The sequence below is a fragment of the Typopeltis vanoorti genome, chromosome 19 (assembly GCF_054136105.1).
Source record: "Typopeltis vanoorti isolate ZY-2024b chromosome 19, IOZ_Tvanoo_1.0, whole genome shotgun sequence".
NCBI classification, from domain to species: Eukaryota; Metazoa; Arthropoda; class Arachnida; order Uropygi; family Thelyphonidae; genus Typopeltis; species Typopeltis vanoorti.
The window spans coordinates 57,201,010-57,218,536 of record NC_143567.1 but is presented as its reverse complement, the minus strand read 5'-3'; the positions used below and the strand labels follow the sequence as shown (position 1 = coordinate 57,218,536).

Below are 17,527 nucleotides of genomic sequence, written 5' to 3'. Positions count from 1 at the left end.
AAGCTGACTGAGCAAAAAAAAAAAAGTGTCGCCAGTGAAATAAATAATAACAATAAAAAAAAATGGATGAAAATAGATTGGGCATGTATTCTGAATGGAGAACAGTAGAGAGTTTCCAAGAGCAGTAACATGGACTCTGGAAGGAAAAGAGGAAGGCCAAAGCCATCTTGTCAAAGAGTTAGAGAAAAGAGAAAAAAAGAATGGTTTATGGGAAAGCTGGAAGAAAGCAGAATTAATGGCATTAGACAGGTATCTGGAAGAAACAGACCTCAGCATCATCTGTTTATGAGACATGAAGAGGATAAGTAAATCTGTGTGTAAGTATTTAATGGACCTGAAAATTCTGTAAGATATCTGCTAAGCAATATCAGATTATCTTACATTAGTTTTTTTTTGCAACGGATGATTTTGAATAAATAAAAAGGAAATATAGTTTAAAGGAATCCTTAAGCCAAAAAGATGGAAAAGAGAGTTATGAGAGAAACAGTTATCCCAGGATTAACAAATGAATTTATTTATTTATTTTTGCTAAATTGGAATATAAATAAAAGTGATAAAAATAATTATAATTTCTCCTGAAGTAGTGGACAGTTTTTGATACATATAACTTGAAACTTATTCAGGTTAAATGCTGTGAACTTAGAAGTGATCAACTTCTAAGTTCACAGTTTTGTACCCAAGGATAGTGAAAACGTTTCCCGGGGATGTGGGAAACATTTTCCTGCTAGTATACATTTTTTAATTAAATTAAATTTACTAACTAGAAATAGAAAAAGGAATCAATATTGTAGATAAGACATGAATAAGGAAATACATTCTTTCTTAAGAAAAGTTGTGCACAAATTATCTTTTTTGCTTTCAAAGTAGATTATTATTATTACATGACACCTCCAGGGAGTCCAAAGACTCATCGAGGAAGGGCACCTAATCTACAACTCTCCATCTCCACCACTCAATCCACCAACTACAATTACTTTCATCATCAGCACCAATGGCATCTACCCCCAACCACCACTAATATTTTACAGACAATCACAAGCATCCATGCCCACGGCGGGATTCGAACACGCAGCCTTTTGGCTGGAGAGCAGATACGCTAACCACTTGGCCAACCAGGCCGGCATGAATTAAATTATATTTCAGTAGCCACTGTTAAGAGAGAAAGAAACTGCTTTATAAGTTTGAAGTTAACTGCCTTTGTGTTTTCTTATCAAATCTTATGATCTAGAAGAGAAGAAATTTTGTGTGCTGTTTATGTTCTTTAAGTCCGATATTAAGTTTGGGGCTCTTTTCTCTTTAGAACATAGGTTTTAGGAATAATTCATATTTGTATATATTGCCTGCAAAACAAACATTTGATATTATGCATTTGTAAATAAAGATGTTAATTTTGAATTTTCTTTCTCTCACTCAATCCCTTAAGTTACTTATTTTAATAATAAAATTCCAGATACAAATCTGTGATATTAACTGAAAAGTTTAAATAAATCACTGAGGTATGCATGCCATGGATGGACAACAATACTATATAAGTTTACTTAGTGTAGTTCCAAAAAATTATTACTTGCCATTTAGTTTCTTCCCCCCCCCCCCCAATCCAGATAGCACGACTAGATCATAGTCCTTGGACCTATCTTTACATCCAGCTGGTAGAATCGTACAGTGTGGAAACTGCTGACACAAGGAATAGTTTGTTTGGGAAGCAAGTGATCAGGATGGCTGCTGGAGACTACAGTTTAAAAAAAAAAAAAAAAAAATGATAGGTATATCACCATTGAGTACAACTCAGTTGTGTCAACTCGTCTGTTGTGTCATCAAACACTAAATCAAATGAATACAAATTTAAATAATTCTGGAAGTTATGAAAATAAATATACAAAAATATATAAAATTAGTATCGATGGAAAGGAAATCAAATAAGCAGAAGAACTAGAGAAGTAACATGGACATAAATTGTTGTTACTGAGAAAAATAAGATAAAAACAGGTACAATCCTACCAAATAATGATTATGGGATGTTATATTTGGCTAGCAGTGATCAGGAAAAAGAACAAGCAGCAAAAGCATTCAGCACCACACATGAAAATAAACTTCTTGATTAACAGGACAACTTCTAATTTAGTGGCAGATTTCAAATTTGAATTGGACAATGATACTTATTTGTGCCTATGGTCCCACAGGTTTTTATCTATTAAGGAAAAAGTAGAGAAATTTTGTGTTGCATTAGAGAAAACAACTGTCATTAAGAAAATGGAAAAGCTGGTTATCATTGGAGATCTAAATAGCATGGCAGGAAAGGAATCCCAGTTATATAGAAATGCTATGGAAAATGCAGAAAAGGGGAAATTCATCTTCACACTTATTGGGGATACAAAAGTATAAAGGGGACTTGAAATTGGAAGTTGTCAGGACTTAGTTTTCAGCAGGGTAAAAATATAAGCTGCTAGTTAAATTTTAGCAACTTTTAGAGATGACATTTGAACTACACAAATATTATTCATTAAAAAATGAAAGGGGTGCTTAAGAGTCAAAGCTGTATAACTGAGAGGAGACCTCCACATAGCCTTTAAAGGAATGCGGAGAACCGACCAGGGTTTCTGACCTAATGTCCAATCCTCACCTTCTCGTGGTGCACCCTGTTGGGTATCTACTTTGATATTGAACGAACAAGGATGGGCTGGCAATTTGGGATTTAGCCGACCAAATTGTATTCTTATTGGTTAAACCAAAATAAAAAATGATGGTACAACATGACAAAATTTGTCGTAAAGTAAAGATCTGACAGGATCAGATCTTTACTTTACGACAAATAGTCGAGAAAGCATGGGAATATAACAAAGATCTGTATTTAAGTTTTGACGATTTGGAAAAGGCATATGACAAGGTGGCAAGACAGAAGCTATTCAACACGCTGCAGTTATATGGTGTCAATGGGGCATTATATCAAGCAATACTTAGTCTTTATTTGAGTTGTAAGTCAGCAGTTAGAATTGAAGGAAGTACAAGAAGATGGTTTAATGTTAAATCTGGTGTGAGACAAGGATGTACATTATCCCCTCTGTTATTCATTATCTATATGGATCACATTATGAAGGAAAGTGGTATTAACCAACATGATATCAGGATTGGAGATGTTAATATCAGCTCTTTGCTCTATGCGGATGATGTTATACTTGTAAATAAATCCGCTACAAGTCTGCAAGATTCTCTGACTAAATTCAGTTGCTGTTGTAATAGATATGGTATGAAGGTCAGCAATAAAAAGACAAAGACAATGAAAATAGGCAGAATCATTGAAAATGTCAACTGTGTTGTGAATGGAGAACCTGTGGAACAAGTAAAACATTTCAGCTACTTAGGCACGATTTTTACTGAAGATGGTAAATTAAATATAGAAATAGACAACAGAATCAGCAAAGCTGGTATGGTGGGAAGTCAAATGAATAAATTCATATGGAATAAGAGAGAAATTAGTCGGAACACTAAATTAGTTGTATACAAGACAGTGTTCAAACCAGTTTTAACTTATGGATGCGAGAGCTGGGTCAGAAGTAAAACACTTGACCAAAGACTAGAGACCGCAGATATGAGAGTCCTGAGAAAGATTGGAGGTGTGAACAGATGGCATCAATGGCAATATCATATTAAAAATGAGGATATTAGGAAAGAACTTGACATTGTCAGCATCCAGGAATGCATTAGCAGAGCTAATCTCAGGTGGTATGGTCACTTAAATAGAATGGGAGAGGAAAGATTAGCAAAACAAGTGTTCTCTGCCAGGTTGGCAGGAAAACGACCCAGAGGAAGACCAAGATATAGGTGGATTGATACAGTACAAAGTGCCTTAGAAGATAGAAATATAAGATCTGATAATGTTGTAGTCTTGACAAGTAACAGACTGATTTGGAGGAAGATTGTAGATAGGAAGTTAGTAATGATGTAATTTTTTCATGTAGTACTGTCATATCCTGTACACTCCTTGAGGGTACATGGCAGGAATTTGATGACGATGATGATGATAAAAAATGAAAACGTTTGAAAACAAGAACGACACAGTGAAAATTCAGTAGCAAATATTGATTCAGCTGGAGGCATGGAGTTCTGATTTTTCTGTTCTTGCAAAAGAACAGAAAAATCAGAACTCCATGGTGTATATGTTACCGCTAAAGCTTGAAAGCCGTTAATGTGCACATTACCTAGCTAATCTGCAGATTAACTGATTTGTTCCGTTAACGTGCGGAATCAAGAGTTTTCCGCACTTTACTAGGTAATGTGCACATTAACGGCTTCCGTATCATTAAAGTTCAAAAGTTTGTTTCTCCCATTTCCTTTCCCTACTCCCCCCCTTCCTCCCCCCACTTTTAGTTTGGTTTCGCCAGTGTCATATGTTTTGCAAATTCATTTCCTTAATTATAATAATATTTTAAACTGTTTGATTCTTTGTATTATAGTTTTTTAATTGATCGATGATTGATTCTATCAACTAATTTATTGATTGTTTGATTGTATTAACTTGATTCTTTAGATATCAAAAAATAAATAAATAACATTATGTTAATTTAAGCGTACAGAAACGTTGCTGTTGTTCCAGCAAAGATCTTATTTTCACTTTAACGAGTGCCTAGTAATGTGTAGATTATCTAGGTAATTTGCAGATTACCTAGGTAATTTGAGAAAAGAAACAAATTTCCGCACGTTAACGGATCACCCTAGTTATTCTGCACAATACCTAGATAATCTGCAGAATAACTGATTTCTGAACTTTAGCGGTAACTTATACAAGAAGTGAGACAGTTGTGGAAAAGAAGAGAGTATGTCAAAAGTTCCTAGCAAGAAAGTTAGAAGATTCCCTGAGAAAGTACTGTGAAAAAGATAACAGTTAAGCTGTATTTAAAAGTAGCTAAATAGGTTATGGGAAGATTTCATAAGAATACGAAATCTTCTTATTCTGGAGTAATGATTACTATGTGAGTTATCATAGATGATTGGATGTTCTGGATGTCTAGAGTAATTACTTGGAAAGATTGCTAAATGAAAAGAAGTATCAGAATAGTGATAGAATGCAATTAGGAGAACATAATCAATACTCAAAGTAGAAAGGGCCACGAGAAACCTGAACTGTAGTAAGGCAGCTGGAATAGGTGATATTTGACCAGAAATGTTTACATATGGACGTATGAAAGTTTTGGCCTGTTCAGAAGGTCATATTCTGGGTGATTGAGGCATAGCTCACATATATCTATAAAAAGGGAAATAAAACAATGGGAGAATTATAAGAATTTCCCTAAGTATTCCAGGAAAAATTTATGCAAACATAATTGAAAAGAGGCTAAGAAAACTTGGAGAAGAACAAGCTCTGTTCAGGCCCAAATAGGGATTGTCACAATCACATTTTCACTTTATGACAAATAGTGAAGAAATTGTGGGAATATGACTGTGACCTCTATTTAACTTTTGTAGATCTAGTAAAAGAATATGAGAAGGTATAGAGAGAAGAAAAGCTTTTTAGAATATTACAATTATATTGGTTAAGTAGCACATTGTATGCAGCAGTACGTACTCTATACTTAAGTCAGCAGTTAGAATTAAAGGAATACTGGAACATGGCTTGTAAAATCATGGGTAAGATAAGGGTGCTCACTATCTCCACTTTTATTCATCATTAATATGGCTCACCGTATGAAGGAAAGTGGCATTAAGCTCTCGAATATCAGAATCTGAGATATCAAACATGAGCTCTTTGCAGATGATATATTCCTAAAGAAATCCAGTGCAAATTTCCAGGATTCTTTAACTAAGTTGAATAGCAGTTGTATGTTCCTACCTATTTTCATGCTATGTTTTTTTCAGTAAAAAGACCAAAATATATAGGTATAGGACACTTCACCTACATTCTTAATGGAGAACCTATATGGAACAAGTAAAAGATTTAAGATGTTTCAGCACAGTGTTTTGGTGAAGATGACATATAAATATGTAAATAGACAACAGAATAAGCATAACTGATATAGTTGGAAAAATGCAATTGAATAAATTTATATGGAATAAGAAAGAAATTAGCAAAAATACTAGGAGTATAAAGACACTGTTTGAATCAATTTTATCTTGTTGATCTGAAAGTTGTGTTAGTAACAATCAGATTAGAAAAATGCGTTCTTGGAAAACTTTGTTGAGTGACCAGGTGGCATCAATTAATTGCAAAATCATATTAAAAATGAAGAAATTTGGAAGGAATTTGACAGTTTTAGTATTCAGGAATGTGAACAGAGCTTATCTAAGGTGTTATGGTCACTTAACAGAATGGAAGATGAAAAGGTTTTTTTTTTTTTTTTCATCTCTCATTCTGATTTTTGATTTAAGATGCAGAGGAAGATTAAGATCTAGGTGGATTGATGTAGTCAGAAATGCCCTAGAAGAGAGAAATACATGATAATACTGGAGTGCTGACAAATGATAGACTAATTTGAAGGAAAATTGTTGATTGGAGATTACCAATAATGTAAACTTCATCATGTATTACTTACTGTCATATTATCCTGTACTATCTAAAATTTATATAATACGCACATAAAGAGATGGTTTTGCTGAAATATTTACATATGTACATACACTCCTTGTATGTAATTATCAGAAATTGATGATAATGATACAAATTTATTTGAATTTTTTTAGGATAAATTTTAAGTTCTGTATTAACTAATTTTATTATATGATTAATGGTTACATTTATCTATTACCTCTTAACTAAATATTCAAAGTTCGCTATAAATTAGTATTAGAACTTTTTTCTGATTTTGTCTACTTTGAATGGAACTGCATAATTTTTTGCCTTATAGCAGCTGTTATAATTTTTCATTATGACACAAAATTTATACAATACATACATAAAGAGATGGTTTGGGTGAAATATGTAAATTAACACAATATTTTTTTAAAATATTAATTTATGTAGTTCATGATTCTTATAGAAGAAATTGTTGCTTCAATGACTTAATTTTGTTATTGAAAATTAGCAAAAATATTTTTAGGAGGAAAGACAAAAAAGATAGTAATTTCTTAGCAAGGGATAAAAAAAAAATGAAAGTTTGCTGCTTCGTACATACACATAATTAAATTGTATTCTGCTGATTATTATTATTTTTAAGAAAAAATAGCAACCCAGTTAGTCATCATAGAGCTTTAGGTTTAAAAAAAAAAACAAATGAAGATACTGTAGCGAGATATTTTAATGTTTGTTTAATAACCTTCACATGACACGTCTTGATCTATAACATGACATTGCTATGGTTGGGGCAGGCAATTAGAGAGACAGGAATCAGGTAATGTGTTTCTTGAAGAGGTGGAAGTTGTATTCATTGAGAGAAACAGTGTGAGATGAGACTGTTCCAAAGTACAGGGATATATAAAAAGAGAACGAGAAGTTTTTCAGTGAGTTTGGAGCTGAATTGTATTTAGATGTTGACCAGCAGCTGCTTGTATTTATGTGATTAGAGAAAAAAAGTGGGTAATAGTGGTGATCAGTTCAATGGAGCAACATCCATAGAAAACATCTATGGAAAAGACAATACAAAGACAATGCATCTGCAGAAGTGGTTGGAGGGAGTCAGTGAGAGAGTGTCATAGTTATTAGCTCTCATGGATTCACTTATTCATTCATTATTCTCAGGCATTCTGAGAGACGTTTTTGGTGTGTCACCCCAAATGTGAAAATATTTGGAAGTTATGCAGATTTGGGATTTATAAAGTGCTAGGAGTTACAGAAGAGAAATAATGTTTAAAATGTTGAAGAATACCAAGCTCTTTTGAGGCTGAAGAGGCTACGGACATGATGTGCTTTATGAAAGTATAGGCTAAACGTGAAAGTTGGCCTCAGCCCAATAAGAGAAAACTAATCTTAGTTGCTGAGCATAATGTTATCAAAAATGAGAGAGAGAGAGAGAGATGTGGTCTGTCTTATGGGGGGAAAAATAGGGCAAGCATTGGTAGCATTACACTTTAAAAAATTATCTTCGCTTCACTTGAGAATGGCTACAAGTTAGTGTTTAATGCATCAGCCATAGAAGATCTTGAGGCTCAAGTCATCTGAGTACTACAAAGTTTTGTGAATGACGAAGGGGAATAGTTTACTATCATTAGTAATTATGAATAGGATTGGATGTTAATGAGAGATCATTGTATATGAGAAAGAGGGAATGAAAACACAGAGCCTTAGGCTATTCCATCATTGATGGAAAAATTTAATGAGAGGGAACTATCCATTCTGACATTCAAAGCATGATGAGAGAGGAAGCCAGCAATCCACTCACAAAGGGTTAGACAGAAACCATAAGATGGCAGCCTAGGAAAAAAGGTTGTATTGCCAGACTATAAGATGCCTTAGGAGTGACCATGTAAGATTCTCCATCACTTTTCGTATTTATATTAAATAATGAATCAGTGATGAACAAAATGAAAAATTTGTCATTTCTACTTTAACAATATGGATGGTTCTGAATGGCATGATTGGAATAATTTGGTCAGTTGTGATTCTAAGTCAAGACAGTAGAACACCTTATCAAGAGGCAAAGAGGAAGTACAGGGTGATCAAATTAAAGCATCTTGTTTAAGGCCTTGTGGGATGCCATCCAGTGATCCAAATACTGTGACACTTGCAGGAATACATAGTGCATCATGTGGAAACAATATGAGAAAAAAAAAAAAAAAGGATTTCCAGCCCCACCAGGGACATCGTAAACACCAAATGCATGTTATTTGCATATCACTCAAGTTGGCAGGTGCCAGGAGGGTTTAAAAAAATGGACATTGGATTTTTCCATTTGTTCTGGTTGTTAATACTGTCCACAGTGATGGTACTAACCTTGTCCCAATGTGTTTTGCTCATGAAGCTGTACTATCTAAACAATTGCAATGCTGTTGCTGCACTCTGCAAATTTTGTAACCTGAACAAATGTCGACGAGGTGCACTATCTCCATGGGCTCTGTGACAAATGATTGGTCATTTTAAAGAAACAGGATCATTGGGAGTTAGACCTGGCAGAGGTAGCAAACCAATCAGTTCACAATGAGTAAGTGAAGTTTCTCCTGCTGTTGTGGAACGGGCCATGAATAACAGCATTGGTTGCTGTAGTGCATGTGCTATATCAAGATACATGGATGTGCCTTACACCACTGTCTGAAAAATTCTATGGAAGATTCTGTGTTTCTACCCATTCAAAATTAACCCTGACAAAGGAGTTGTACTGCAGGACTTTGAAAGTTGACTGGCATTCACTTTAACATTCCTTGCTTGAGTGAGTTGAACACTGTGTACCAGTGGATGACTGTGGGAGATGAGGCTCACTTTCACCTGAATGGGAGAATACTCACAATTGCTGGGTATTCACAGCAATCCAACAATTTCCTTTGCATTCACCCAAAGTTACTGTCTGGTGTCGGTTTACAGCTTTGTTTATCATTGGACCATTCTTCTTTAAGGACACTTGTCAGTCTAGTCCTGTGACCTGCTCAATTACTACCGAGAGGTATTGCAATATAATAAACAATTTTGTTGTTGAGATAGCAGTCCACACCCTTGAACAAAAACACTCCGCAAATCGACAAATCTATAATATTAGACATACAAGACAATGAAACAATGCTTAGAATATCGGAAACGATAGCCATAAAATGTGCGAAAACTCGATAAACTTCCACTGACCCTACATAATCTCCAAGAGTTTGAAGCTCCACAGCATAAAAATTAGGTCATGACTCTGACCAATAGGAGACAACACAAGTACACCAACGACAGGAACAGCTAACCAACATGACATAGCATCCACTTCTCCCACGAGTTCCGAAGATGACGGTTGCCAAAACGACTCGCACCCCATGACTTTTTCCCTTAAACCTCTCTTCTTCCTCCCAAAAAATAATTTCTATCTTCAGATCCTTTTGTCACACACCCCTCCCAAAACACTCTCTACCTACCCTTAATAATAATAATATTTATTCATATACAGCAATCCCTCCATTAATGCGCCCCCAATTAGTGCGTCATTTTTTTTCGATACCCAAATTCGATTAGTGCGCCTATATACATCTTGCAAATAAATGTTACAGATTTTAAAAATTTTCGTTCTATACATTTTTTATGGCTAACTATTTAAAAAATCACTCACCAGGTTGAAATAATTTAGTTACCGATTTCAAACATTTTACAAAGTTATTTTTTAATGGCATACTGCACTATTTCCATGTACCCTATGTTCCAAATTTACTGCCAAAATTTATGTCGTCCACTTTACATAGCATTTTGCTAATCATATCATGTGCAATTGTTTTTCTTACTTTTTTATTTTAAATTATTTTCCTAACCTTTTCTCATGAGTAAAAGAATTAGTGAGCAAAAAATAGATGTGTGAAAATGATTCGAAAAGTAATCTCATTGGAAGAAAAACTTGAAATAATAAAGAAAAATGAACAAGGTGAATCCAGAACAGAGATAGGACAAGAACACAAAAATGGGTGAATCAACTGCTGAATACAAAGAGAAAAGTAAGACTGCTTCAAGTTCATCATGCATGCACTCGAAATCAAAGTATTATAATGATTGAATTAGAGAGATGGATTATAACCAAAAATGGATCCCGCTAAACCCTGGCCTTATTAAATCAAAAGCATTGTCTCTTTGTAACCTGGAAAGAAAGGGCTATCAATGATGGAAAAGAAAATTCCATGTTAGTGCTGGGTGATTTGAGCTTTTCATAAAGAGAAATAGCCTACATAATGTTCTAATCACAGGAGAAGCTACAAGTGCAGATAAGGAGATATCCAGAGATTTTGAAGAAAATTGTTTAAGAAGGAGACTATTGTGTGATCAACAAATATTTAATGTCGATGAAACCAGCCTTTTTTTGGAAACGAATGCCTTCCAAGACTTTTCTAGCCAAATCAGAGAAATCTCAACCTGGTTATAAAGTCGCAAAGTCGAATGAAATTACTGCTAGCAATATGCGACCCGTTTGGAAGCACATTCTTCCACATTGTGCACTTGATTTTAGAGGCTTTTCAAATGAATCTATGTTGATTAAATCTCATTTTGGAGAATTGAGTGATTCTGACCTAAATTTAGATACACAGTAGGAAGATCCTGAAGAATATGAAGAAAATTTAATCACTGACAAGCCCAGAGAGGTTTCACAGAAACAATTTGAAAATAGTTTTTCGTACAATCGAAGTTTTTAAGCAGCAATGCTTAGAAACTGACCCTGGTGAAGAGAGAACCAGCAAAATTTGCAGAAGAGGCAATGGGGCCATACCGTCAGTTGTATGAAAAAAAAAAAAAGAAACAGAATGTTCACCAAACTACGTTAGCTCAATTCTTTGTTAAGAAGCAGAATAATACATTGATATTCTGAATATGTTTTATTGTCTTTCAGCTTCATGATTTTCCTTTAACTAGGCCCTGAGACATACCCTAATTCTTTTATAAAAAAATTTAAGGATCAAAAAAGAAATCTGAGGAACGAATTATACATTTTCCCATAGGTTATTATTTTTGATTAATGCACCTGTTTTAAAGAACACATTAGGCTCACTAATCGAGGGATTGCTGTATTAAAAAACCCAGTTTTTTTTTCAAATAATTCCCCTACATTACTTTACCCCCACTTCCCCAAAAAAACCCTCTTCCTTTAACAGCATATGAAGGCACATTGCTGGAATAAGGAGACAGAAAATCACATCCAAAAAAGGTATGTCCAAAATTTCTCCTATTTTTATTCTTCATATATTAGTTTTATAACACTTCAGTAATACCCTAGAATTTTGGGTAAAGAGCCAATGACATTGTAAAAAAAGGGTCACTCCTCAAAGAAAGTAGGCTATATTAATGATTAAAATAATTTTGTTCTGTCACAGCTACAGCAGTGCCTTTGCATGGAATCAGTAATTTTCATGCAGGGGCCCCTCCACACATCGGTTGATCAGTACAGGCGGTTCTTCAAGAATATTTCATGGAATCCAGAGTGATAACTTGTCAGTGCTGAAAGACAGTATAATGCAACATACCATTAAGAGCAACAGTACACCCTGTGAATGCATAATGGAAGTGAATAAAAATGTGTTATTTATGCTTGTGTCGCTCTTCTCCTCACGCAGAAAAATTACATCTACATTCAGTACATCATACAATACTCCCTAATTGCAAATTTTGGAACTTCCCCCCCCCCCCCTCAGATATCACTTCCACATGATGCACAATGTATTCCTGCAAAGTTTCGCAGCATTTGGATCATGGAGTGAAACCCCACAAGGCCTTAAACAGGGATATTTTAATTTTGCTCACTCTGTATATCAGGAAGTCCATTTTCATGTGATCCGGGAAAGAGTTAAAGGCTTGCCATGGTGCAGGTCTGGAGGAGTCCTGGTATTAAACTTCAACTCATAGTCATTGCTGCAAGTGAGCATCCATGTCTGACAATGGTTTCTTCATTTTATGAGGATGAATTTTTCATTCTCAAGTTTATCAGGAACCTTTAACAACCCCAATCTAAGTCCCAAAATTCCACATCTCACAGCAAGAACAAAAAGCAGAAAACATCTGACACACCTGATATATAACCTTTATTCATTATGCACTTTATAAGTGAACATCTTGTTGGAAAAATGTTGATCTTCTTTATCCTGAAAGATGAACATCATCTTTTTTCTGATATGTACCCTCAAGGGGTGTACAGGCTACTATGACAACACTACATAATTAAGTTTACATTATTATTAATCTCTTATCAAGGACACAAAAACTCCAACAAATCATCATCTAATAGCTCTCTGTTCATGATTTGAAGAAAAAAAAGGATTAATCATCATCTTTTATTTTTTCTAGATAACCTTTTTATGAAGATAGTCTGGCTTCTGAATATATTAGACTGCAAATGTCCATTGGAAATGCTTTCTTCAAAAATTAGCACTTAGTTTTCTTTGAGAGAAAAAGTATTTGACACATGAAAGTTTGGTATACTCATAAACCTAAATGACTTCTCTCTTAGATGGAGTCTCCTTCTTTTCATTAAGATTTTTCTATCCAACCAAACTTTCCAAATTGGAATGGGATTGACAACACTCCTAAAGAACTCTTTCTCCAAGAGAAAGTTGTATCATACTATTTGTAATCAATGTAAACTTAATAACAAAATATCTTCCCTTCTACCTTAAGCAGTGTCCTTTAGGAATAGGGCTTTACCATCTTATGCCACTCTTGAAATATGAGTCACAGAAAGCAGTTGTAACAAGCTCTTTACCACCTTTCCATTTGATGCTTACACATGGGCTTTAGTCTTCACTGTAGAAGACTAAGTACACTTTTGCTGCAAACAGTAATCTCAGTTTTAACAAAGTTTTTGAGACAATAATAAAAATCCTATCTTATGTGTGTAAGTTGAGAACATGCTTTGCACCCTGTCTTCACCTCCTGGGTGCTGACTGATGTTCTTTGTTTTGTATCTGTGGAGCATTCAAGATTCATCTATGGGTCCCAAAGTCTATACTTCTGCCCAAGAGAGTATGGTAGTTCATCCATTCAGATAATTATAATTGTAGCTGGAACATTCTGAATTAGCCTACCCCCCTGATCTTTGTCAAAGTGAACTAACCAGCACTTTATTTTTTTTTTTTTACAGCTGTCTGTAGTATGTGGTTAAAATAAAATAAATCATCCTTTGTGAATGTGTTTTTGGTCCTTGTTGTGGGACATGGTGCTTGTTTGACACACTTATTCGGATTGTATATAAAAAAATGAATAAAATAAAATTAAACTTGAAAGATGTGTGTGTGATTTTCAGCTATCTAGTGATCTATATAGATGGTTGAAAATCAGTTAAGTGGGGTTTGCAGTGTCTTCCTAGACGGTATATCTAATCACTTTCCTCTTGAACATAGCAATTATACAGCTAAACTGAATTCCTTAGTGCTTGCATTACTATATTAAGATGAAATACTGCCAAAGGTCCATTATTTACACACATTAAGCTCTCTACAGACATTGAGAAGTCTCACATACCCATTTTCACATGGTGCTCTTTTAGATTCAACTTCTCTTACATCAGATCTGCTGGCTTCACTCAAATTTTAATCTGTGGTAGATCAGCCACACTGAGATCAAGGGAAGTGTCGCTGAAGCATCATGTATCCAGGTCAGCTTATTACTTAAACAAATATCCCTATGTACTAGTTATAAGTAAATTATAATAAAAAAATTAATATCTCAGGGCAGACATCATGGAATAGAGAAAATGACAGCTATACCAGTTTGAGTAAGTAATCACACTGACAGTTAAGACTGCACAGAACATCTATTATAATCTTAGTGTTGTTGTTCATTTTTTAAAATTGGTTTCTAAAACTTAACACAGTCTTTAAGATAGCAATAAAACATTTTGTATCTTATTATAAAATAAACATTTAAGTAGTCTTACATTCTGTATCTGCATAATAGTTAGCAGTTGGGCACATGTTAATATATAAACTTGTTTTCTTGAAATCATCCCTGAAATTAGGATTTAATATATTCTCTAGCTGGTATTTTGTTGCTATTTTGTGAGATGAAGAACCGAAGTTAAGTTTAAAAAAGTTCCTGTTGATGTCTAGAGCAAGATTTCTGAATTACATAAAAAGTTAATAAATTCAAAAAATACAAAATTAACAAAAATAGAAAAAAAAATCGTTAGCCTACAAATGGTACTGATGATATTGAAAATTGATAAATTTAGTTTAATCCTTTATCCAAGTGTGAGCAAACAAAGATTGCACCTGAAAGTATCTTCAGGACTGGGGTAAGGTGGTTAATAAATTACTCTGGATTTAGAGAAAGATGTTGAAAGTTTATTTTTCACTTGGTTAGAGTATAATAAATTTAGTTTAATCCTTTATCCAAGTGTTTTTCCTTTATCCACCCTCCAAAATAAGCTAAAATAAGAAATTGTAAAGCTTTCAAGCAAGATCTTCATTTTGAAATCTGTAAATGTACCATGGACTCTTATGCAAAAATAATTATGTGAAATTTTTTAGTTTCTTTTGAAAATGAAACCAAAGCAAGAAAAAGTCAAGTAAAGAAGCCCTAAAACAGTGATGGTGTTGTTTTATACAGAGTTTTATTGTATTTTTGATAGCTAAGTTAATGGTGTGTGCGTGTGGGGGGGGGGGTAAGATCTGTATTCCTTGAATTTAATATTGATATTTAGCAGTGCGTGCACACACACACACACAAAACATTGTCAGAACAATTGCCTGTTTTCTTATTAATTGAAAATCATTCTGTAATTATGAAATTGTAGCCTTTCTATGCATATGTAGATATTGGGGGATATTTAAAAAATTAATGGTTTTAATTACTTGAAATATTTGTTGTGTAACATCAGATAGATAGGTTCTTGGGTTTTTTTTGTAGAAGAAAAGAAAAAATTTAAACTGATATTCTCTAAATGCTAATGCATATTGCCAAAAAATAAGCCTACTCATTACCAACTGGAAATCTTTTAGGCTTATTTCTTCTCAGTACACAGATACAAAATACCTTTGTGACTTATAAAGAAGAAAGGCTGACTGACAGGTATCACAAATAAGTGTATGGAGGTGCCAAGTATAAGAAAGAGGATGACCAGTGTAGTATCATAAGCATCTATATGATAGTTGTCATTATAGCACATCTAATGTGGAATATTTGGTAACTAATTGTTTGTGTGCATACACAAATTGAAAGAAAAACATGTCCTGTAATGGATGATTCACGTAGTTGTATAGAAAAAGGAAATTTGAAATTTTAGTTTATTCTAGTAATTAAACAGTACAGTTATTTCTCAATTATCCATCTCCGAAATAACCAGAACTTCAGTTTACAGATCCCTGCATAGATCAACATGTTGTCTAACTTGTGTAACAGCAATATTAACCATACATTTAATCATGCTTAGTGACCAGCAAATTGATTTTTAATGTTGGATACTTGAGTGATTACTGTAATTACAAATATTCTCTTATAATGCTTGTGGTTTTATTTCTTTTTAGAAGCTGTATTGCAATATTGTTTAATGAAGTTTGGTATTTTATTAGTATTTCAGCAATCAACACCTATTGAACAGCCATCAGTAAATGTTCAACCAAAGCAGAAAAGTACTGCTGAAGTTTCTCCTTGGAAAACATGGAATCAAAGTAATCAGATTAGTGAAGAACCTGTAGCAGAACCAAGGCAGTTTTCTGTGTCAGAATCAAGGCCATTTTCTTCATCGGAATCAAGGCCATTTTCTGAGGTAATTTTTAGCTTTTGTTTCACTAGCTTGTTGCAGCTGAGTTACAGATATGTAGGCATATAGCAGTAGTGAATTTTGTGAATTTCTTAATTAGGTTGGATTGTTTTACCTAGTTGTTAGCATGATACTAGATAACAGAAAACTTTTTTATTTTTTTTGTTTTGTTTTGTTTTATGTTGAGACCATACATGAGAGGTTGGTAGATCAACCTATAGGACATTAGTAGCAAGTATGGGTTGAACTAATTGCATCCTAAGAAAGTTGCATGCTAAACTGGTACAGAATATAATGTAAGAACTTTTTTAATTTTAAAGCTCATGAAATTATCAAAAGCAACATATTAAAAAATGAGTAGTATATTAATATGACTGAATTCACTTTGAGAAATAATAAATATAAGCTGTGTTGATACTTCACAAGAATTAGTATTGACTATGCCCTTTGGTTGGGAAGACTAGCATATGAATCCTGTCTGTTACATAAGAACCTTAAAAGTGTTATGTTAGGACTCATGTGACAGTAATAACTTGTAAGTTATTACTGTTTTGAAGGTTTTCCTTCCACCTGTGCCCCCCTCCCAAACTTTTAAAACTGACTAGAAAGTACACATAACAAATAAGACCGGGAAAAAATTAACACATTCTCATTAACAATAGTAGGTTTCAAAATGTCAGAGCAGGTAGATTGTTTAGATTTATGTGCTGGTTTGAACTCATAAGGTTTAATGGAATATTTTTGAGTACAACACATATAAATAAGTGACTTTAATCAGTCCTATATTTCATCTCAGTAAGTGGAAAGATTAGACTGAAAGCCTGAAGTCCTAGGAGGGACACCTTCTATGGGTATTGCTGTTGGATGAGAGGCTTAGGTTTTTTTTTTTTTTTTTTTTTTTTTTTTTTTTTTTTTTTTTTTTTTTATAATCTTATTTCAGATAGGTATCACAGTTTATAAAAGATATTAGGACATTATATCATATGATATTAGGATGTGTTAATTCTGGAGAAGTTTTGGGAGGATAACAATCATCTGGATCTATATTTAATGTACTTGAAGTGAAAAACTGAAGGAATTTATTAGTGAACAAAGAAGATTGGCAGAAGCTCTGAAGAAAGTCAGGAATGATCATCATTCAATAACACAATGTAATTGTCATTAATAATCTCTATTAGCTGACATTGAACAGCAGTAAAAATATTTGGTGTAATATCTTTCTGATGACAGTGGAAACCTAATTACTT

The 17,527-nt window shown here is 33.8% G+C and overlaps 1 protein-coding gene across 1 annotated transcript in view; it reads left to right on the top strand.

Annotated features, from left to right (window-relative positions):
- Positions 1–17,527, top strand: part of Isha (Insulator su(Hw) mRNA adaptor) — a 314,370-nt gene that overhangs the window by 83,991 nt on the left and 212,852 nt on the right. The window contains exon 5 of the mRNA XM_090409621.1: positions 16,090–16,286. Coding sequence (XP_090265747.1) covers positions 16,090–16,286 — 197 coding nt within the window. The remainder of the gene's footprint in view (positions 1–16,089; positions 16,287–17,527) is intronic.